Raw genomic sequence first — 23,861 nt, forward strand, 5'->3', positions numbered from 1 at the left:
GCCTGTTGACCAACCATTTCTCTTTGAAATAGATATTGATTAAACTCTGTATGTGAGTACTAGTTTTAGTTGAACAACAACTAAAAATGAAATATAGCCACCAACATTCCATGCCACCATGGTGATACACAATGACCGCATTCAATGTTATCTATGTCGAACCGTGGGCGGTTCGAGTTTAAAGGCAACATTTCTGAAAAAATGAAGGGACCTAAGCTCTCTTTTTATGCCACTAAATTACATTTCTAAACAGAGTCAGATGGTAGTCTCGTGTACGTTGACATCATGGACATCATAAACATATGGAAGTCAAAGAACAAAAAGTGACTGGCATCTGATGATGCTATAAATTGCCATGTCTGGCAGTTATTGGATGAGGCGATGAGGAACAATAGATTGAAAGATGCTGTTTAATATGGATTATGTTATATTTGTTTCCCCGTAGTCTTCAGAAATATGAGACTGCCATTACTGAGTACAATCAACACTCATAAACTATATACACATATACGAGGAAAGCCCCTCCTTGATTGCATTAGGGATAACGGTTAATCTCTGAGACAGGGATTTGGTGAAACATTTGCTGGAACCCGAAATATCTCTGTCTTTGTACGCATTTTGGAGCTTTGGAATCCAAACAAACAGTTTTGCACTGTCGTATATTTTGCAATCCTAGCTCCTACAATATTGCATCTATAGGAATTCCGAGATTCGAACCTGAGCAAATGGCAGGTTTACGTTGCACATAACAACGAGAACAAATAATACGTTAATTAAAAGCATACAAAATGGCAAGATAAATATCACATAAAGAACATTTGAAATGTCAAAGGAAAATATATCTTCAACACAAATAGCTTTCATGGAGGGCACACTAAATAAATTACATTTGTTTACTCCTCATTTGAATAGAATATAAGATGATTGATGTTGCTTGCTTGCATGTAAACAAACCCTGTAAACATTTTGGGTACCTGATATTCTTAATGGTAACATTGTAAAAGTCAAGTCACGACCAAATTACATAATACCAGAACACTGAAAAAACACTTGTTCTTCAAACTGTTGAAAATAGGAAGTAATTTTCTGCCAAAGCCAATACATTGTTGCAAGATCGTTTGGAAAATATAATATTTAGGATCATAGTTTTAATTAATAAAATACCTAGTTTTGCAGCTGTATCTGAAAAAAATATCTAGTCTCCATACAAAATCCCAGCGAAAAACAGAAAACAAACAACACAATAACGAACTGAGAGCATGAAGACGGCTCTGGTCTGTCCGTCAGTTACAACTGATCAAAATGTCACACTCAACCTGAAATGACTCAAATACATGACTATGGCTCCACACAAACTCGATTCTAAAACATCTTTTTTATCAGACGTTCTTCATGCCAGTCACTTCACAGTGACTTCACAGTCTGTAGTCTTTTTACGTCTACCACGACCATGCTGCATTGTCATATCAACACTTAGCATATGCCCGATGACGATCTGAATCTGTCCCTTAACGCTGTGATCTTCACAATCTGTAGTCTTTTTACGTCTACCACGACCATGCTGCATTGTCACATTAACACTTAGCAAATGCCCGATGACGATCTGAATCTGTCCCTAAACGCTGTGATCTTCACAGTCTGTAGTCATTTTACGTCTACCTGACCATGCTGCATTGTCACATCAACACTTAGCATATGCCCGATGACGATCTGAATCTGTCCCTTAACGCTGTGATCTTCACAATCTGTAGTCTTTTTACGTCTACCACGACCATGCTGCATTGTCACATCAACACTTAGCATATGCTCGATGACGATCAGAATCGGTCCCTTAACGCTGTGATCTTCACAGTCTGTAGTCTTTTTACGTCTACCTCGACCATGCTGCATTGTCACATCAACACTTAGCATATGCAAACTCCATAACCTTGAAATGACACATTGTTTGGTGTGTCGGGAGGAATACACTCTTGCAAAGGGGTCTTAAACAGGGGCTATTGACCATTTGGGTCTTAATGAGGTTTAATTTACGTGTGTTCAGCCGTGAAAAAACCCTTGCAGATAACTTTGAATGTGACCATTCGTATAAACTATTCTAATATCTTCTCATGCACTCCTTTATATTTTCCGATAATTTTCTCAGTATCGCCAACAATGACAAAAGAGATTTCACAGGGAGGGGCATTTTGGTCAAAGACATATTTTACGATTAGGCATAACATTTTATTGTTAAAAAAAAATCGAATTTACAGGTGTTAGGCATTCTATGGTCATTGGGTTATCCTCTTAGATAAAAAGAAATTTCAGAAGAACAGATAAATAATCGAGTCTGGACCAGACAATCCAGTGATTGATATCATCAGCATCGATCCACGCAATTGGGGTCGATGACATTCCTCAACCAAGTCAGCGAGCCTGACCAGCTGATCCCGTTAGTCGCCTTTTACGACAAGCATAGTCGGCTTTTACGGCAAGCATGGGTTGCTGAAGACCCATTCTACCCCGTATCTTCAAATATGTAACTGCACAAGGGTGCCCATCAATAGCTACAGTCTAACAAGTCATGTAGGTGTACTTTAAACCCATTCGTCCACGTACCAGGCCAGCTGATTTGACAGCTGCGGTGTTAATCACCACACCCTCAAGATGTTTGTTTTACCTTACCATATATGACCATGCGGCGTTCAGGTGACGAATCAGGTACGAATAAGTAAGGAGCTATCAGGTCTCAGCTGCAGTGACATATGTTCGTGTACATGCCGTGTGCACCTGCTGATCTAACAGCAGGATAGTCTTTCATCAAATGCCAACGCACCATGCACGATTGCATAACCTTACCATATATGGACACGATATGACGCGTTGGTCAGCTATAAAGGAAGGATAGAAGTTCTGGAACAGAAGACGCTGGGCTTCCACAATGGGTCAAGTCCTATTTGCGCTTGTTATCTTTCTGGCCTGCACTCACAGCCAGTGTGGCTTTCCTCCGACTTTAACAGGAAGCCTGTTCAGTCCTCCTGTGATTAATACTGCATCAGTAGGTAGCATTGTACCGGTTGCGCCTCTCAAACCAGCTCCTGCACCCGCTCCAACACCTGCTCTCGTGAACCCTTTCCTGTCAGGTGGATTTGCACCCTCACCTGCACCTGCACCTGCACCGTCATCAAGTCCCCTGTCGGGAGTACCTTCTGTTACAGGTAGGCCTGATGATACGAGTATATCATGAATTTAATTATGCAGTACTTTCACCCATATAGACGAAGCCAGGCTTTGTTTTATAAGGCAATCTGAAAACGAGGTAATTGTATGTTGTTTAAGTATCACTTTGTCGGTAACTTTACTTATTAGAAGTGCCTACACATTTCATAAAATTGTAAGATTGTACGATTCCGACTATATCACGAGCATGTGTTTATGAATCACTATCAAATAGGAATGATACCAGGTGTTCGCGGAAAGGTGTTCGTATCCTGCCCCACGGGTGTCACCAGTTACAAACACATGAAAGGCACCTGAAAAAAAACCATGGGAACATATGGTACAAGTCAAAATGGGGAATTGCATTGGACATCATTTCTGTCACTGATGCGTTAAATTTTGAAATGCCCTATACATGTCTACCATAAAACCTTTTGAAGGATTTACTCAGGCCTTGAGTGTTGTAACCTTGATCAAGTTGCGTCTGAGCAAGAGTCGTATGACGCTCTTTGAAATCTTGGTAGAAAGAGCATGCTCGATTGTATCGCAAAAGTTGTCAAATAAAAACACCAAAGGCTGGAGCTGCTGAAATATTGCTCGACATGAAGTGAAAGTTGACTATTCTAAAGTTGAAGTCATCTCTCTTGTCATGCAGTCTTGTTAAGAGTGTTTTGTCACCCTGAATCTTTATGCATAGAAAATGTGAAACAGATGAGGCGTTCTCACTGGTCTCCTTTATTTCTAGTTCAGGTGGGTAAATCGGTGAAAGGGAATTAGCCTGAAATATACCTGAAGCATAAGTTCTAGGCCAGACTGCCTTGTTTTGACTTTGCCATTACGAACAGAAATTCCGATTCATATGCATAAAGAAACAGATCCGCTATAAGGGGAGTACAGTTGGTTCCCATGCGGATGCCTACTTCTTGCCTAAATGGTTTACCCCCTAATTTTACGCAAATGTTATCAATTAGAATGTCAAGCATTTCTCAAATTGTTTTCTCAGTAAACTTCAGATGTCTTTTGCTTTCATTTTTCACAAATTGTCCTCAACCTCTAAATATACATACGTAACTGATATATGTGTTCACCACGTTTTGTAACAAAAGGATCAAGGAATCTATGTAGAAGCTGCATATTTCAACATCGGAGTGGAGGTATACATACCGAACCTACTACGATATATCAAATGTAAACACAATGGGCCTGGTTCCAAATTCTGTCGTGCCAAGACTGCTGTGCTTCCGCTGCAGTGGAGTACATGACAGCTCCGAGTGCGCATGTGACGTCAAATATAACAATCGAAGCAGCGAGGATCTTGTCTTATCCAAAGTATGGTTAAAATTTTATAATGAAGCTACAATTTTAAAAAAGAAAGCACACTAACAACAATAGTTATAATGAAGCCAAAATGTTAATTCTATCTCTATCTCTTTCCGCAAAATCATATTCGGTTGCAGTCTCTTCCCCCCTTACCAGTTTCCAAGGTTACCACAGTCTCTATACTGTGCTAAACATCAGTCTTGATGAAGCCTCTAAGATGTCCCAAACTGAGCCTATGACAGGATGTCAATCTAAATATTAATTTTGAAATAACTGATTATATGAAATGTTATTCTACAATAATGTAAACATTATGGTTGAGGCGTCTGTCTTGTTATAGGTCCAGCTCCAGCACCGGCTCCATCAGGAAATGCACCACCAGGAGGATTTTTAAATCCCACCAAAAGCACCAAGTCGCCATATGGCCAAATTAGTATGAACCACGTCATGAACATGGACTTTGGACTTAATATGGACGTGTCGTTCATCAAACGGGTTGAGAACAAGGATGACAAGTATTGTCAAACACATTGTCTGAACGACATGCAGAACTGTGCAGTAGCCGTCCATTGTGACTGGACACCTCCTGCCGCAACTACCGCAGCTCCATGTGTTGGCAATATATTTCAGTGTGGAACTTTCAGTATCAATCGTGGAGGTACTGCTGATAAGGGAGTCTGTTTGTTCTTCGGGCAGAAAACAGGTTTAGACGACACCAATCCAGGGATAACATCAGAATCAAATTGCAGAGAAGTGGTTTACCGTAAGTTTTTGTTTATTAAACACTTATCTAAAATCAATGTACCTTAATAACGATGGTTGTACCAAATCTACTGTGACTTCTCAATAAACGTTTATACAAAATTATTTTTTAAAGATTCAGCTTTACTAATAGAAATAGAATGGTCGGTTCAGGACGACCATTTAGAAATATCTCCATCAGATGTTCCTCCATCATTAAGATAAATCTTGAATAAAGACAACTGGTTGTTGTATGAAATTCTTTCTATGAACAGACTAAACCCTGATGTTTTTATTGATATAACCGACCCTACACCACTATTTGATCAACATTCACCTTCTTAAGTATGAGTATCAATATATTACTGATAACTTGGATACTGCCAATAAGCTGAATGAAACTCGTCACGACGAATGCCCGGGTTCGATTCCCTAAATGGGTTCAATGTGTAAAGCACATTACTGTGTCCCCCACCATATTTTTGGAATAATGCTCAAAGCGGCGTATATACCTTACTCTCTCTCTCTCTCTCTCACTCACTCACTCACTCACTCACTCACTCACTCACTCACGCACTCACGCACTCACTCACAGAATGAGAATACTTTTATTTTCTAATGCCATACAATTTTTCGAATTAATTTGCTAAAACACAGCAAAAACCCTGTCTTGAAATTTTAGAGATGATTTTCATAGAATTTTATTTGAGATAACTTTAAAGCATTAAAGCACGTCTGAGCAGACATACCTGAGCAGTAGCCGTAAATAAGGTCTTGAATATTGTTGCTATGGTGACCATAGTGAAAATGGTGACCTCTCGAGCAAATAGGAAGTCATTCGTTGTTGATAGTCTTCCATACTTATTAAAACTAAGTGAATATCAAAGCAACTTATGTGGCTTTCGTTGTTGATATTTTCAACTGTCGCCTGTTACACTACAGTACTGTGATACTATTTGTTTTATGTCTTACAGATCCGACTTGCAGAGACTGGACTGCTGGCGTCCCTGATCACTGGGTTCCAACCGGCAGGCCAACCTTTCAGACAGGGGCAGCAGTGTCCCATAGCTTCTTGTGTGAGGAAGGCTACCAAAAGACCGGGGTTCTGAAAGTGAGCTGCGATCACACTGGGAAGAAGACCCCACAATCGGGGGCAAGTTGTACACTACCTGGTAAGTGGAAGTACAGCATATTGCTTTTATTCTGTAGGTCCATTTACTGTTGCCACCAGCAAGGAGTTACAAATCTAGATTCAGCTAAAACCTAAAGTCGTGTCAGCAATATCACAACCATTTATGTGTTAATAAATGACAAGGTAGCGCGGTTCGGAGCCCCTTTTGGCATATGAATGAAAATAATTATTTTTATAATGTGCGCACTACGAAATATATCGTGAACACTCCTCGTGTATCTTGTGTGCTCAAGATACAAGTTATCTTGCACGCACTTTATAAGATCGAGTGGGAGAAGCCAATAAATCGTCTGAACAACATTCTCCTTGCGATAACAAGGTTCGGGTGTTTTCTATGGTAATGATTGTGTGTACGTCCGTTTTGGCGTTTTGTGGCATATGTATGCTGTGTTGTTAATAGGGGCATCTTTTTTAGCTCACTTGACTTTGATCGAGAAAGTAAGTGAAAGGATGCATTATGTATCTGAATTGAATACAACGTTATGTCGTATAGGATGGAAAGAAAACAAATTTACCCATACACATTTAAGTTGTTTGTTTAGTATATTCCAGCTGTATGACGTCGGTCTGTAAATAATCGAGTCTTGACCAGACAATCCATTCATTAATCTCATGAGCATCGATGCAAGTAATTGGGATCAACCAAGTTAGCGAGCCTGCCCAATCGATCCCGTTAGTCGCCTCTTACGACAAGCATAATTGCCTTTTACGGCAAGCATGGGTTGCTGAAGACCTATTCTTGGGCTCTTCACGGGTCCCTACACATTTTAACAGGGAAAACATCTCCCCTTGTACTGATACAGAGTGTTATGTGTCGACTTCTGAAGTGAACAATAACTGAACCCAGAAACCTGTAAGCATTAGAATTCAGTGTGAAACCAACAAACGGCAAAGGAACGGCAACTAACAATTGGAGTATGAAATTAACTTTGTTTATAAATCAATACTAATTACTGCAAAGTAATTACAATGGCGGTACGCAATAGTGTGGCAGTACAATTACAATGACAGTGGTAGTAGCAATAGAGTCAGAGATAATAATATATGGCTCGCAGCAACAGAGGCCAAGCTTCCAAAATCGGCCTTGGCTGGTTATCCAGTGTAAAAACAATGATGTTCACACAACCAAAGGTCTTGGCCTTGATGTAATGTGCAATGAGAGAGACACGCACTGGAATCAGTCCCTTGTCCAGGTGGTCACCTGAGAAATTTCTGTCAATTTTCACTCCTGAAAGAGCGATTTCAAAGATTGGCTTTTCTCTCTTCTCAAAATGGCTAACCAACAGTCAATTTCTTATGGTTCAAACAAAAAGGGATTCTGTCCGTCAGTTGCCCCTGCCCTGAGCGATTGCCGCAGGTTGCTTCTCTCGTGTTTCCTGTGCCCAAAACACCATCTATGCACACTGCTGTACCCTTGTATGACAACGCCGCTTCAACAAAATACCCTGCAATCATAAATGCGTCACTGTTTGTTTAACCAGCTTCAAGCAACGGGATCCCCAGGGAATGTGTCAATATATCTGTTCATGGAAATGTAATAAAATGTTTGAATGCTTACATGATAATATTTAGCACACACAATCTGAACTATATAATAATATATTTTGTAGTGCGCCCACTATATTTATAGAGAGCGCCATGTATTATCTTGTGTGCTGAAGATAATATCCTGAAAGGGTTTCTGCACTAAGGCGCTATGTACCTTGAAACAATTTTCACACAAAACGTCTCAGGCCCACCTCCCTACTGAATATTAATGATCTGTCCCTGTAGCCAAATATGCTGTCGTAGAGACGTAATCTGCAATGGCAGTTCGTTTAATAGTTAATCTCATAAGTATATTCTTTCCTGCTATGCATATTTCTTCAAGAAAAAGACCACTGTTGTGTTTCTAATATAAGATTGAGCATTGTCGACAAATCGATCCTCAAATACAGAAAAAATAAAAACAAACATTGTCATTGCAGGAGAATCCACTAACACAGGAGCAGGAGGACTACCCACCATTGATATTCCCAATTTGATAATAGCTAACAAATTTCAAACACCTGCTCCAATAGTAACAACAAGAAAACCCGATTTAACTAGCCCCACTACATCGAGCACAACAACAACATCGCCAACTACGAGCTCCACAACATCAAGCACAACTACAGCCTCCCCTACTACCAGTTCCACTACATCGAGCACAACCACAACATCGCCTACCACGAGCTCCACTACATCGAGCACAACCACAACCTCGCCTACTACGAGCTCCACAACATCGAGCACAACAACAACGTCCCCTACTACCAGTTCCACTACATCCAGCACAACTACAACGTCGCCTTCTACCAGTTCCACTACATCGAGTACAACCACAACGTCCCCTACTACGAGTTCCACTACATCGAGCACAACAACAACGTCCCCTACTACCAGCTCCACTACATCCAGCACAACCACAACGTCCCCTACTACCAGCTCCACTACATCGAGTACAACCACAACATCCCCTACTAAAAGTTCCACTACATCGATCACAACCACAACCTCGCCTACTACGAGCTCCACAACATCGAGCACAACAACAACATCCCCTACTACCAGCTCCACTACATCGAGAACAACCACAACCTCGCCTACTACGAGCTCCACAACATCGAGAACAACCACAACCTCGCCTACTACGAGCTCCACAACATCGAGAACAACCACAACCTCGCCTACTACGAGCTCCACAACGTCGAGCACAACAACAACTTCGCCTACCACGAGTTCCACTACATCGAGCACAACAACAACCTCCCCTACTACCAGCTCCACTACATCGAGCACAACCACAACATCGCCTACTACAAGCTCCACAACATCGAGAACAACCACAACCTCGCCTACTACGAGCTCCACAACATCGAGAACAACCACAACCTCGCCTACTACGAGCTCCACAACGTCGATCACAACAACCTCGCCTACCACGAGTTCCACTACATCGAGCACAACAACAACCTCCCCTACTACCAGCTCCACAACATCGAGCACAACCACAACCTCGCCTACTACGAGCTCCACAACATCGAGAACAACAACAACCTCGCCTACTACGAGCTCCACAACATCGAGAACAACCACAACCTCGCCTACTACGAGCTCCACAACATCGAGCACAACCACAACCTCACCTACTACCAGCTCCACTACATCAAGCACGACAACAACACCGCCCACTACGACACCTACTACACCGACACCACCAACAACAACGCCCAAATCGACGACTACAACAACCATTGCCCCTGAGAAATTTTATTTTATGAACTGTCAAGACTTTACCATAAATTCCATGACAAAAGAAGAAGACTGGAAAAAACATCCGATCGATGACCACTACTGTCATTACTACGCAGCGCATCTATATCATATGGAGGATCCTTACATGTATTGCTATACATCTAACTGGAACTCTAACGCTAGGTGGACCAGGTACGACTATATGTATGCTTACATATATGAGGAGGACCTTAAAGGTAAACAATGTAAAGACCTTTGCCCTATGTTTATTGATTGGATGAATGATTATGGTATAGGACGCTTGTTTACAATGGATACGACTATGACATGTTATTACTATGGCTCTTACTTATATTGGCCAGATAATTACTACTACTGGCTGGCGTACAAAAATCTAAATCCTTGAACTCTGACCACGCCTATTTAGAAAAAAGGATTTGAAACATAACTGGGCCTCTGGTTTGTAACTGCTGGGGGGCACAGAAAACAAAAGTGAAGTGAAGCTTCGCATTCACAGAACATATTAGTATGTCTTGATGCAGTTAATACAAAACAAAACCTGTGAAGATCCGGGGTAGAATAGGTCTTCAGAAACCCATGCTTGCCGTAAAAGGCGACTATGCTTGTCGTAAGAGGCGACTAACGGGATCGGGTGGTCAGGCTCCCTGACTTGGTTGATGCATGTCATCGATCCCAGTTGCGTGGATTGATGTTCATGATGTCAATCACTGGATTGTCTGGTCCAGACTCGATTATTTACAGACCGCCGTCATACAGCTGGAGTATGGCTGTGTGCGGCGTAAAACAACAAACCAATCAACTAGTACAAAACAAAACTCTCAGCGCCATAACCCCCAGCCCCAACCATCATCCACCCACACACTCAACCCCTCAACCCAACCCACGAAGAATTGTTAATGACGTGTACAGGTAATCAAATGTGACCCTCAGGTGTATTTTGGCGGAGAATGGATTTAAAAATATACTAACAAAGTTGTACCACTGAAGCTATAGTGTGTATTTAAACATCGACTATATTTGCATGTAGTGAATAGGGGGTCAGTTTAATTTTTCACATTGCTCTCTGTTTTTTTGCCATTACCAGTATGTACATTCATCATTCCAAACTAGATTCCACAACATATATTGCTTGGGTGACAAATGAAATTGCATCACGAAACTATGCGGACCATCGTCATCGGTTTCAATGACATCACAATAAAGTGACATCACTAATCTCGTTGCTACTAAATCTGGTGAGCTGCTCTATTTACGCTCAAGGCACTGGTTACTCCCATTTACAAACTGAAAACGTTGGAAGAAATATTTTGTATGATGAGTAGACTCTCACCCTCGTGTCTTCCAAGCTAAAACATATCGAGACTTAATATGTTCTCTGCTTCAAAGTGGTGTTCCTTATTATGAAAAAGTTGACATCCATAAATTATTTTTTTGATACATGTAAATAAAACTCGGCGAGCCTCGGATATTTGTAACTTTTTAAAACTTGCCTTGAAATATTTAATCACGAAAGACGCTCAGGTGAGTGTTTCAATGTTTGACTTAATGGGAAAATTAATGCTTGAATAAATACGTTGTGCTGCTGATTATGTGCTGGTTGTGCTGCTAGAACTATGCGTGGGTGAGTTAAAATTGTACATCGCATCGGCAATATTGCAGCCATATGGCCATGAGAACAAGGTTCTCCCTTTTCGTTTTGGGGGCTATTGTGTTTGGGAAAGAGATGGTACATATATTATTCGGGTGGACAATAAATAGCCTTACAGTGTTGGGTTTTATCGGTGATTTCAATACGGAATAGGGATAAATTGGGATATTTGAGATTATTGACGCAGCATTACAATGTTCAGTGGGATCAAGGTATTTTTACAGTCCACATGTATACGTGTCAATGGGTACATTAACATTCCGACATATGACAGCATAAAATTGTTCCTTTCCTTTGCTTATAAATATATGTGCAGTTTAAAATGTAAAGTTTAAGAGATGTTTGAACGCCTAATGTAATTGTGGAACATATTTTCTTGTAATTATCTGTTGGAGGATCATAACTGTATTGAGCCTAGTTGTTTTAACAAAATGAAATAAAGAATAATGTCGAACCTATGTGCTGCTGTCTCATGTTAATTCCCTCTTTAGTTGATGACATTTCATTTCCCAAGCAAACATATCTGATGTCTGCTTGGATGATATTGAAGGGCACGATGACTTCGTGTGTGTTGGGCTTCAAAAAGCATGTGTTACAAGATAACATGGATATTTATGATTGGAATTTCACGAAACAGTATATGATCAACAAGGCGGGGTCTCAATAGCATGAACCTTTGGGTGACCTCAATACACAGTCAATGTCACTGGAGGTCAAATTATAAAACATGGTTAAAATGTCATGAAATTAAGGATTAATTGATGAAAAGTGAAAAATAATTAATCAATTTTGATGAACTCAAAAGACTTATAATGCAAGGTCGTGTAAAGGTCATTCACTCATGTAATGACTTGTAAATAGTTGCTTTCAGGAAGAATTGTAAGCATGGTATGGAGACTTCATCTTTGTAATAGCGCCTACAACTAAGTCTTCAACCAACAATATTCTTCCGTGAGATTGAATGACGTTGAAGGTCTGCGTTTGAGTGCACAATATCTTGCGCATTTTAATAATTTCAGTTTTGTGAAATTGTATATCCATCCTTGACACGCAGTTCATGACTGTGATTGATGTACACACACGAATATCTATTACCTTGGTCATCTTAATCTGTTGCTTTTCACAACAAATCTTGTATATATATATACCTCTCGTCACGTGGTTGTAGTCACTCCAGCTTGATAACGGTACAGAATCTCCATCGAAGCGTCACTAAATGCAATGAACGAGAAGTCGTTATCCATAAAATTGTATGTTTTCTTATTTGATCACTAACTACTAGGTTCAAGGTTCTGTTTTTCAGTATTGGAGGCCTCATTGCCCAGAGTACAATACATTAGTAGTTAATTTATTTGTGGATCTCACACAACTGATTTATTCCATAATATGTGACGTAATACATAATACATAATTATGTTTTTTTGTTTTTTGTGGTTTTCAAATCTGTCTTTAGATACAAAGCAAGACCTTTGATTGTTGAATGTGTTGTAGCGGACATTAGTTCAATTATTTTTTGATGAGAAGGATGTTTATGGTAATATTGTGGAATAAATGTACTTTGCTTTTGATATGAACAGACTAGTACAAAATGGTACTTGTCCTCAACAACTAATTTTTCACACAGGTCACGGTATAGCAGCAGCTGATTAACATTTGTTTTAGCATATTTTTACGATAACGCAGTTTTTGTATTTTCAAACTATGAAAAAGAGTGCGAAACGTAGCTTATATGCAGATCAAGTCTTTATCGAAAACCCCCGATGTGATATACATCTCTGGTGCTAGTAATGACTTGTATGAATTATAATATGACAGGAATTCTGAGCTAGTAATCTTTTGAAACCATTTCTTTATCTCCATATCTACACATCTCTGTTTAAACATAGTTATGAAACTCTGTTTCCACAATCCTGAGCAATCCAGACATAAGCAAAACCTGTTTGAAATAACAACATCCTGACACGTGAAACCCAGTTCAAAGCCCCAATCGCATCGTGTGACTGTAACATTTTATAAAAGGCATAGGGGTAACGCTTAGGATTCATACGTATAAGTCTACACCAATAGCTTATACACCTGCTAAAACAATTTATACAAAGGTTTTAACGGCCAACTTCGCCCAAAACGGCACTTGCAGGTGCTTGTTTTCCCAGTTTCAAAAATCTTTTAAAGAATAAACTTTGTACTCTTTCTATAGATTCCCTGTATGTATTTCCCCAAATTTCACTACCATAATATAGAATGGTCGCAATTTTTTAATCAAACAAAGCAACAATTGTCCTCAAAGATATATCTGGATAAGTTTTCATAAGTTGAATAACGGAAAACATTACTTTCTAGCCTGTAATGAAAAAGTCTCACAAGCTTTAGACCAGATTAACTTGGAAGAAAATGTAATGACCAGGTATTTATAATGTTAAGTTGCTGACATTTCCATCGATTTATAAAACCATTTTTCAACTTTTTTTAGATACCCAGCATTTCTGAAAACAATAATATTTGATTTTTCCATATTTACCTCCATTGGCCATTTATTGCAAAATAATGCTACTATATGTTCTTTTCTTTGCAATTCTATCACGGGGTCTACAAGTTGGACAACATCTGGAAAGGGCAGCAGCTTAATTGTGTCAATAACTTCACTTACAAAAATGCCCCGGCATTCACTTACCTCAATTTCAGACACTAATTGATTAATTAAGGGAATAAACAATAATGTGCTCAACATACAGCCCTGTCTTACACCCAAAGAGGTGTTAAAAACATCCGATCTGCTATTACTTATCTTCACACATGCACAAACATTTTTATACATATTTTCGTTAACTTTATACATTTTACCATGATCGTCTCTTTGAAGAAGTACATACAACATTTTCTTTCTATCTGTTTTCTTAAATACTTTTGACACAAGGCCTGCAAAACGAAAATATTATCAGTTGTTGAATGATCCTCTCTAGATCCAGCTTGGGATTCCGATAACCTCTCGTTGATTTCAACCCAGTATCTAAGTCTATGTTCAACAACAGAAGTAAATATTTTTCCCATTACATTTCGGAGAGATATTCCTCTATAATTGTTGGGATTTTTTGACTGACCTGATTTATAAAAAGGAATTATAAGACAATATTCCAGGCACAAGGGAAAGTCCGGTCCCTGTCTTTAAAATGGCATTGAAAAGTATATATAAGTATGGGACGATATTCATACAATATTCGTAGAACTCGGGTGGTATTCGATCCGATCCAGGTGCCTTACGCAACTTTAAAGTTTTCAATACTTGTTTTATTTCCTCATCTGTTATCATATATGAAAACATATCAGTATCGCTACATTTCTCACAATTCAGAGGATCGTGGTGTCTGGGGAAATCTGCAACAGATTTATCAAAATCATTATCAGAAACTTGTTCAGGATTTAAAAGTTCATGATAGTAAGTAACCCATACAGACGAAGGCACCCCAAATTTTCGACTGTGATACGGTAATAAACGTTTGACACCACTTGGCAGTTTTTATTTAGTAGGGCAGAATTTATGGACTCAATCGTTTTTTGCTTAAAACACTCTTGCTTTTCATGACATAATTTTCTAAAATTTCTTTTAGACTCAAGGTACAACCGTAAATTTAGGGGATATTTTGTTGTTCGAAGAAGATGCAAACAGTTGCTTGTCAGCTTTTTTAATACATTACATTCATTATTATAGAACAACTGAGGTTGATTGTGAACCTGAAATGAATCTGATTGTACTTTCCTTACTTTCTCAAAAAGAGATCCTGCAACATATAATAGATTTGTTAATTCGCCTGCAGCTTCATCTATGTTCTCATTTACTAAGTTAGAGAATTTATGAATAATTGATTGTACTTTATTTGAAGAAAAAAAAAATATATATATATATATATATTCCTCCTAAAATAACGGGTTCATCAAGTCACGACACATGGATACTGAAAACCATACATATTAAGTGTTAAGTTCTCAAAGTATTACAGACACGTTTTGAAAAGAAATATCAGCATCAATGGGGCTCAGTGACTGATGATTGGTGTAGTTACAGGTCCAAATATCGAATTTACTTGATCACTCTCTCAGATAACATTATAATATTAAAGATAACTTATCTGAGACGTATAAGTCATGTTCATCTCCACATAAAATCTTGGAAATCAAAACGAGCAATGTAGAGTTACAAGGGCTCACGTGTGACCCATTCGCTTAAAGTGTGTCGCTTAAAGGTTAGAAATCTAATATTAACCTTTAAGCGACACACTTTAAGCGAATGGGTCACACGTGAGCCCTTGTAACTCTACATTGCTCGTTTTGATTTCCAAGATTTTATGTGGAGATGAACATGACTTATACGTCTCAGATAAGTTATCTTTAATATTATAATGTTATCTGAGAGAGTGATCAAGTAAATTCGATATTTGGACCTGTAACTACACCAATCATCAGTCACTGAGCCCCATTGATGCTGATATTTCTTTTCAAAACGTGTCTGTAATACTTTGAGAACTTAACACTTAATATGTATGGTTTTCAGTATCCATGTGTCGTGACTTGATGAACCCGTTATTTTAGGAGGAATATATATATATATAATTTCTTATCCCCGTGTTCCACGAGGTACATACCAGTACTGGTATAACCCCATTTCAACATGGTTATATTAATACATTAAACCATACAAAAATTTACCACAGTCAATTTGTCATGAACAACCAAAGATATATTTGTTTTTAAGTGACGACATAATATATATTAAAGTTAAACGTCCTAACCAACACTGCAAAAGATTGATATTCTTTTAGTAATTCTAGTTTGAAAATCAACGGAAAAAACTGAGACGTCTAAGATTTGTAAGGATTATGTTTGTAGAATTACCAATATAATTGGATTCACGTACATTTGATTGATTTGAAGGCGTGAAATGTTTAAACACATGAAAAGAGAGATTCATAGCAATACGACTTGCAAATTTGTACAGTAGAGTTACAACGACACAGCTCAAAATACCAGGGCATAGCGATTGTAAATAAACCTACCTTAACTTACTTCAAGCATATCAAACTATCCTACATATTATATATTCACTTTTACACACTTACACATTTACACACACTCGTATTTAGTTTTACATAGTGACGCTTCACTTTACACCATTTACGCCATAAAAGTATCCGCAACAGTAATAAGTGGTAAAAAAACGCGTCAGCTCGTTAACGGTTTCAAGCGTTGCCATATATATGCCAAAGTAATATAATCGTAAATATCTGACAGTCATCCAAACAAAAATGCCCAAAATGAATTGGCCATATCAGCAGGATTGGGATTGAGTTGTGTGGAGAGTATGAGGTACGGCCAAATTTGGTGAAAACACAACCACGTGAGCGCCTGGCGCCGAAACACACCAACATGACATGCACGATAAAAACATTGGATTTTTATTTGCATGCCTTTACAATCTTTCAGCAAGTGAACAGCTAAAATATGCCACGACTGACAGAAGCCCAACACAAAAACGCCATCTGCCGACTGCAAACTAAAATGAGTAAACCTTAATTAAACATCTATGCAGTAAATCATTAATTGAAACTCTATACGGTCAAACAATGATATTTAATGTCTAAGTTGAAAATAATATCCTTACGCACTCTAGGATTTTAGTGGCAGAAGGTTCATCAAGTAGTCAGAGTGGCCACTGTGGATCTATATCCTAATATTCACATAGCTGTGAAAACCCTGGTCAATATGTCAGTGAGTTCTGCCACTGCAGAACATTCGTTCAGCGCAATGAGACGGATCAAGACATACCCCCGGTGAACAATGACCAACGAGTGAATGAGCTCTTTGGCACTCCTCCACATCCACAAGGACATTGAACTGACATTGACAGAGACTGGGGACTTTGCTGGAATTCCCTATTTTTTTAATTATAACTTACTTGTCCCACACTTTCATCGTTAATTTACAGATTAACATTCGGCGATTCTGTCGATGACTTGGGGGCTTTATATTTAAAGGGGCACTAATCTCTGGCTTCTTCTCGGCTGTTTAACACTGCCCGCCAGGGATCACTAGCTGCTGTGAGTGAATCTTCTTGTTCCTCTGCGTCTTGGTTGGGAAGTTCTTCGATGCGCGATAGACGTTGTTTTCACAAGTCTTTTCTTTTGTGAGCGTGTATATGTTACAGTCAATGTGGAAAATGTGATTCACTCAGGCAATTTATAAAATTGTACAAATTGACTGAAAAATCTATAGAGGTTATAACCTCTTATAACCTCTTTATCATATAATGTCATTCTTTAATTCTGTGCTTTAAAATCGCTTTCCCTCTCTCACAAACGTTACCGACATATTGCGAGTTTTCCTGGAATGGGCGCATTAATATTTATTCCGTCACAGGGTAAGTGATGTGTCAGTCGGACAGTGACAGTAGCCAATATAGTTCCAACTGAAATCTGTTTCTTATACAGCGGTGAAGCAACATATACGCAAAACAACAGTTGTTTTTAATTGCCTTTCGCGGCAATCCATCGGTCTGTCCGCTAGAGTAACTGCCCTTTGTCAAAGGGAAGCTACTCTAACACTAGTCTATGAGACGTCACGGCCACGGTCAGACGTTGTTGACAGTCGGTCTGTCCCGTTATAACGTTAAGAAGTGTAGTCAGATGAACACACATCGACTAAACGAAACAAGGTAACAATTCAAACATATTTCGGCAAAATCCAACTACTTCAATTTGTGGAGAAAGTTTTAAGTCGCAGAGGTCTACAAGCACAGATATGGCTACTGATCCCGCTTGGCTAGGCCTTGTGCCCTCGCAAAATTGTTTCGAAATTTATATCTCAAAAGTTGCCCAAACTTATAAAATGCCTTAGCTGCGTCACAGTTAGACACTGATTTTCAGTATATTAGAGTGTTCTTTTGATAATGATAGCAATTATCCCTGTAGTTTATCCAGATTCCCGATGGTTAATTCTGACTCGATCGCCGAATGATGAGGGCGACGCCATGTTTGTTTATAAACAGCGAAAGTAGTCCTACTTGACCTTTGATATTTGCATCTCTATCCGCATATGACCCCAAAGGATATCGTTTTTATCCGTTGGCTTTATCCTGCCGAGAAACCTACCCATTATATGATAAATCCATTTATTTAACAGAGTGACTAAAACTTATTAAGACGTTCAAAAGGTCTTAAAAACATCACAATAGATAATAATTATGCTAGAATTAGAAGCCAAACAATATAGAAATGTATTTTTAATCCTAAAATTGTCACTGTCACTAGGTGATGATATTAAACATAAGATTGTTTGGAATTCGTTATCATGATAATACAGATGGACATATATAATTGTTTCAGTCAATTTGTAAAATAACTGACTATTTAGGTGTTTAATAAAATTTCTAAGTCAAATCTTTACACATTTTGACTGTAATAAAATACACACGATAAAGTAAGCAATGCTCAGGTGAAATATTCACTTTGTGTTGCAAGTCAAAATAGTGTAAACGAAAATCGAACAATTACCAAGCGAGTGACTAATCAAAACACCGTCACCATTACCTGTGCTACCCAGAAAGATACCTACATCTCCTTACTATTTCCAAATCTGTAATTCGATTTGTTGATCCCTTATTCTATTGAAAGAAGACTCAAGTCGCCGGTAAACTCAAACGATGTTTACTTGTTCAGATCAAAATAATAACTGACAACGCAACGTATTACTATGATGACATCATCACAATACTCACACAACCATTCCAAACTACGTAAATATTACATTCTATTTATAGAAATACTTCCGGGTTTAGAGTTACCTCCCTTACATCACCATCAATAAAAGTGTCAAATGCGCTTACGAATGGCGCATCACAGGTTGCGAATTAGTCTATATTTCTGCTATATCATCCGGGTACTCACGGGGAAAAAACAAAAACAAAGCCAACAACCAGTCCTGGGAAATCGCTTTAGATCAGTGCCCCTTTAATACAGACAGACAGAACCCGCCCATCAGACTTGAAGAGCTGGCACGTAAAAGGATATCAGACAGCTTTGATATAGGGTGATTAAACGTATAGTGTACAAGCTTTATGTGCAGAAGGTAACCCTGACTTGTAGTAGAATTTAGGAGGAATTAAAGATACAATTAATGCTGCACTATCTATTTCTCTCCAAGAGATGGTATTTCGATACACTGCGCGTGGCGATGACAGAACAGTTTTCAGGGGAAAATATTCAATCCTGTCTTTGAGGTCATTATCTCCGGACCTTTCATAACTATCACAGTCAGGGCGTCCAGACAATTTTCCTTGATGAATCTGTCATAGCGACTGATTTGTGACAATCATTGTCTGAAGAACACTTGATTCCTAAGGCGAATTACCCTGTAGCTATGACATGTATATGTTTCCATAACTTAATTGCCATTATTTATAAGACGCTAATCCCCGTTGTTAATCCTCACTAACATTTCATTGTATATTGACTGTCAGCCTGTCTGGACTACCACATCACTTCCTTTACTTACTTACTTATATTGGAGATTTTACGTGCGCTTTCCGACTGCAGCGTATTTCGCACACGGCCCCGGCCAAGCCATTTAATGTGTTTCCGAAAAGGGGGAAAAGTTGTTTGGCAATCCAGTAGGGGTGTTTTAGTGGTTGCTTATATAGAATTTTGGTAATTTTGAAATTTTGAAAAAATGCCAAGAGGGTTTGGGGGACGAACTAAGGAACCTGAGTATGGAAGTTTGTTAGTTTGATTGTGTGGTCTGGTTTTGGTAGTTTATTGGGGTTTTGAATGCGATTTATTAGTCCTGTTTTGATTAAGTATACGCCTAAGGCTTTGAATTTTTCTATTTTATTTTGTGGGTTTAGGATTGCTTCTAGAGTAAGAGCCTTATTTAGATTGAGGGTGGTTTGTAGTGTAGTTCGGTGTGTTAGGTAGTGGGTGCAGTGTATGAGTGCGTGTTCTGGGGTTTCTTGTTGTTTGCAATGTGGGCAGGTTCCTGTTGCGTGTTTTCTTATTATTTTGAGGTGGTTATTTAGGTTGGTATGTCCTGTTTGGAGTTTAGTAATTACTCTGTCGATTTTTTTGGACGGATGTAGAAGTTTTGGTTTGGTTAGAGGTTTTTTGAGAACCTTTTTGATTTGGCTATTTGAGTTTTGATATAGGTTATGCCATTTTTTGGTGATTTTTTGTTTGTTAACACTTTTAATTTCTGATTTGGAGATGGGTAGGTTTAAGCTTATTTCTGGGATTTTAAGGGATAGTTTAGCTGCTTTATCGGCGTTTTCATTGCCGTATATTCCTACGTGGGCGGGGATCCAAATGAATACTATTTGTTTACCTGCCTTAGTTAAATCGTTTGAGCTTTTTAGTATCTGATTTATTAGTTCAGGGCGGTTTTTGGTGTTTTTATTTTGGAGGGCTTGTAGTCCACTGAGCGAGTCGGTAAGTATTAGGATTTTTTGTTGTTTTTTAGATTGTTGATTATGAAGGGCTGAGGCCATGCCCATTAGTTCGGCCGTGAATATTGATTGATTGTTTGGGAGTCGGTAGGATTGTGTGGCTTTAGTTGGTTGTGTGATGTGGACTCCGAAACCTGTGTGTTTGGAGATCGGATCTGAGGATCCGTCTGTGTAAATGTGACACCAATTTGGCCAATTTTCATGTATGTATGCTAGTGTGGTGGTTTTGGCTATGTTTGGGTCGGTTTGTTTATTTATTGTGCAAGCTAGTGTTATGTCTATTTTGGGTGTTTTAAGTTTTGGGGTGAAGACATTTGATTTTTTACAGTTTTGTTTAAGATTGTTTATTTGGTGTTCATTTAAGTAATTGGTTATTCTTTGGGATATTGGAGTAAGTAGAGGGTGTTTTCGAGCTAGGGCTTGTTTTTTGGGGGCTTATATTTTTGTTTATTAGGCTTTGAATTAGGGGGTCACTTCCCGTTAATTACTGTTATTTATAGTATGACATTTATTGCCTTAATTGATAATACTCCTGACCTGTGTCGGTTCATCACGCCTTTATATGTCCAATGTCCAGAACAACGTCATTGTCTATTTGTCTCTCCATTGTTTTTCGTTTCTATATATGTGTTGTCATTACACTGTTAGTGAGCTTGGTATTCCGAGTGCTTGTGTGGGGACGACCTCGAGCAGGATGTGCCACTTGTAGGAAACGTCCTGAGGTTGAGCTGGAGATCCGCTCACCTCATGTATGTCTGAGCTGGAAGGTCCGCTCATGGCTGTGTTTGTGTTGTCAGAGCAGGTATTCCGCTCATTGTGTAATTGTTGTTTATTGTTTATATGTTGTGCATAAAACATTCCGGGACAGTGATGTCGATTTTGTTCTTGATTCCCCTAAGAGCTAATTCCCCGTCAACATGCGCGTTGACAAATCATTCCACTGACTACATGTGGCTATCGGCAGATGGACAAAAAACACCAATGGTACAAGCAGGTAAAGGTAGTCGTGTCACTGTTTTGAACGCCGCAACCCATGATATGGGGCTGATTGATGGATGTGTGCTAGTGTTCGAGGCGAAAACGAAAACTGGTGATTTTCTAAAGGAAATTATAGGAGGTGATGTGTTCATAGACTGGTTGGAACATCAGCTATTGCCCATTTTAAACAACGTCAGTGTCATTGTCATGGATAATGCCAGTTAATATAACGTCCGGGAATCAGATACTGTCGCCCCAACCATGTGTCGCCTGAAGGCGACCATACAGGAATATATTACATTGTTGATTTCAGACCATCTGAATCGAAAATTCCATTCATTGAGAAAATTCGGCTGAATAGGAAACCAGTAAAGTACAAGACATATGTGCTGGCGGCACAAGACGGCCACGTTGTCTTACGTAAGCCAGTCAGACATTGTGAGCTCAACCCTGATGTGCCTATTTTGGCAGGGGGGGGGGGGGGAGAATAAGGGAGCCATGTGTGGTGTATGGTTGCTATTTTATGAAGGTTTGGATTTATTGGTGTATTGGATGGTTTTAGATACGGTTACTTAGACCTGTTTTAATTAAGTATATGCCCCTAGGGCTTTAGTAATTTTGTGGTTTATTTGTTGGGTTTAGGATTGTCTCTAGAGTTAGTCTATTGTTTAGATTTAGCGTGGTTTGTAGTGTTGTTTTGTGTGTCTGGTAGTGTGTGCAGTGTACGAGAGCAGCGTGCTCTGGGGTTTCTTGTTGGGTGCAGTGTGGGCAGGTTCCTGTTGCATGTTTTTTAGCTAATTTTAGGTGGTTGTTTAGTTTGGTGTGGCCCGTTTGTAGCTTAGTTATGGCTCTGTCGATTTTTTTGGATGGGTGTAATACTTTTGGTTTGTTTAGGGGCTTTTTTAATATTTTTCTGTGACAATTTGAGTTTAGGAAGTTTGTTTGCCATTTTTTAGAGATTTTTTGTTAAGTGATACTTTTGATTTCTGACTTAGAGATTGGGACGATTCCCTACCCAACAAGCGGACCATGTGACCAGGAAAACGGACACAACCAATGAACACGCTCCTTACATCTTGGCTCTCCCAATCATGGCTTCCGCCTAGCCGAGCATGCAAAGAACGTGGAATCGTCACGCTCTACTCTATTTTTCCCCCACCCATACCAGCCTAATCTAACATCCCAACGTACGGTTTAATAAATAATAAATGGTCCTGTATAAAAATGTCTGTGCATGTGTGAAGATAAGTAATAGCAGATCGGATGTTTTTAACACCTCTTGTGGTGTAAGACAGGGCTGTAAGTTGAGCCCATTATTGTTTATGCTCTTTATTAATAATTAGTGTCTGAAATTGAGGTAAGTGAATGCCGGGGCATTTTTGTAAGTGAAATTATTGAAACAATGAAGCTGCTGCTCTTTGCAGATCAGAGACGAAAAGACATAGAGTGAAGAAAGGATGGTGACATGATAAACTTTCTTGGCTTTGGAATGGCATATGTAAAGCTGAAGATGTGTGGTGTAAGAGTAATGCCCACGTAGGAACTGGTTGAAACACATGTTTGTATCAAAACGAAAGTTTGATAGTCAAGCGCAGACGGAAAAAACTTGACCAAACAAGGCTCACACTGCAGGAGCTGGAAGATATAGGCGATTCAAACAATCCTGATTTTGGGAAGAAATTAGGACGAGTAGGCGTTGGCTGAAAGCTATCCCAATGGAAGTTAAACTTGCTGACGGCAGTTTCATTTGTGACATCATGGTGGTGTTGGAAACCATGTGTCTGCTAACTCAGACCTGTCAGTCCCACATAGTGAACACGGAGGGGACAGTGAATTTAAAACCAAAATAACTCTGGAGGAAGTGAGACATGCTGTGAGTCACGCAAAATTGGGAAAATTACCGCGTTTTGATAATATACTTGTAGATGTTTTACAAAATAACATTCGTATTTCTTCATAGGCTGTTTTCTACGTGTTTTGAACTGGTGACGTACCCTCCAGCT

The 23,861-nt window shown here is 39.1% G+C and overlaps 2 protein-coding genes across 2 annotated transcripts in view; one reads left to right on the forward strand and one right to left on the reverse strand.

Annotated features, from left to right (window-relative positions):
* Nucleotides 1-23,861, reverse strand: part of LOC139458474 (uncharacterized) — a 284,787-nt gene that overhangs the window by 127,062 nt on the left and 133,864 nt on the right. The gene's annotated exons all lie outside the window — the stretch shown is intronic.
* LOC139459379 (mucin-2-like) overlaps nucleotides 2,921-23,861 on the forward strand; it is a 31,254-nt gene continuing 10,313 nt past the window's right edge. Inside the window, exons 1-4 of the mRNA XM_071240837.1 lie at nucleotides 2,921-3,197; nucleotides 4,859-5,176; nucleotides 6,234-6,431; nucleotides 8,419-9,919. Coding sequence (XP_071096938.1) covers nucleotides 2,921-3,197; nucleotides 4,859-5,176; nucleotides 6,234-6,431; nucleotides 8,419-9,919 — 2,294 coding nt within the window. The remainder of the gene's footprint in view (nucleotides 3,198-4,858; nucleotides 5,177-6,233; nucleotides 6,432-8,418; nucleotides 9,920-23,861) is intronic.

The sequence above is a fragment of the Haliotis cracherodii genome, unplaced genomic scaffold, assembly GCF_022045235.1.
Source record: "Haliotis cracherodii isolate W230 unplaced genomic scaffold, xgHalCrac1.p SCAF_13, whole genome shotgun sequence".
Lineage (NCBI taxonomy): Eukaryota > Metazoa > Mollusca > Gastropoda > Lepetellida > Haliotidae > Haliotis > Haliotis cracherodii.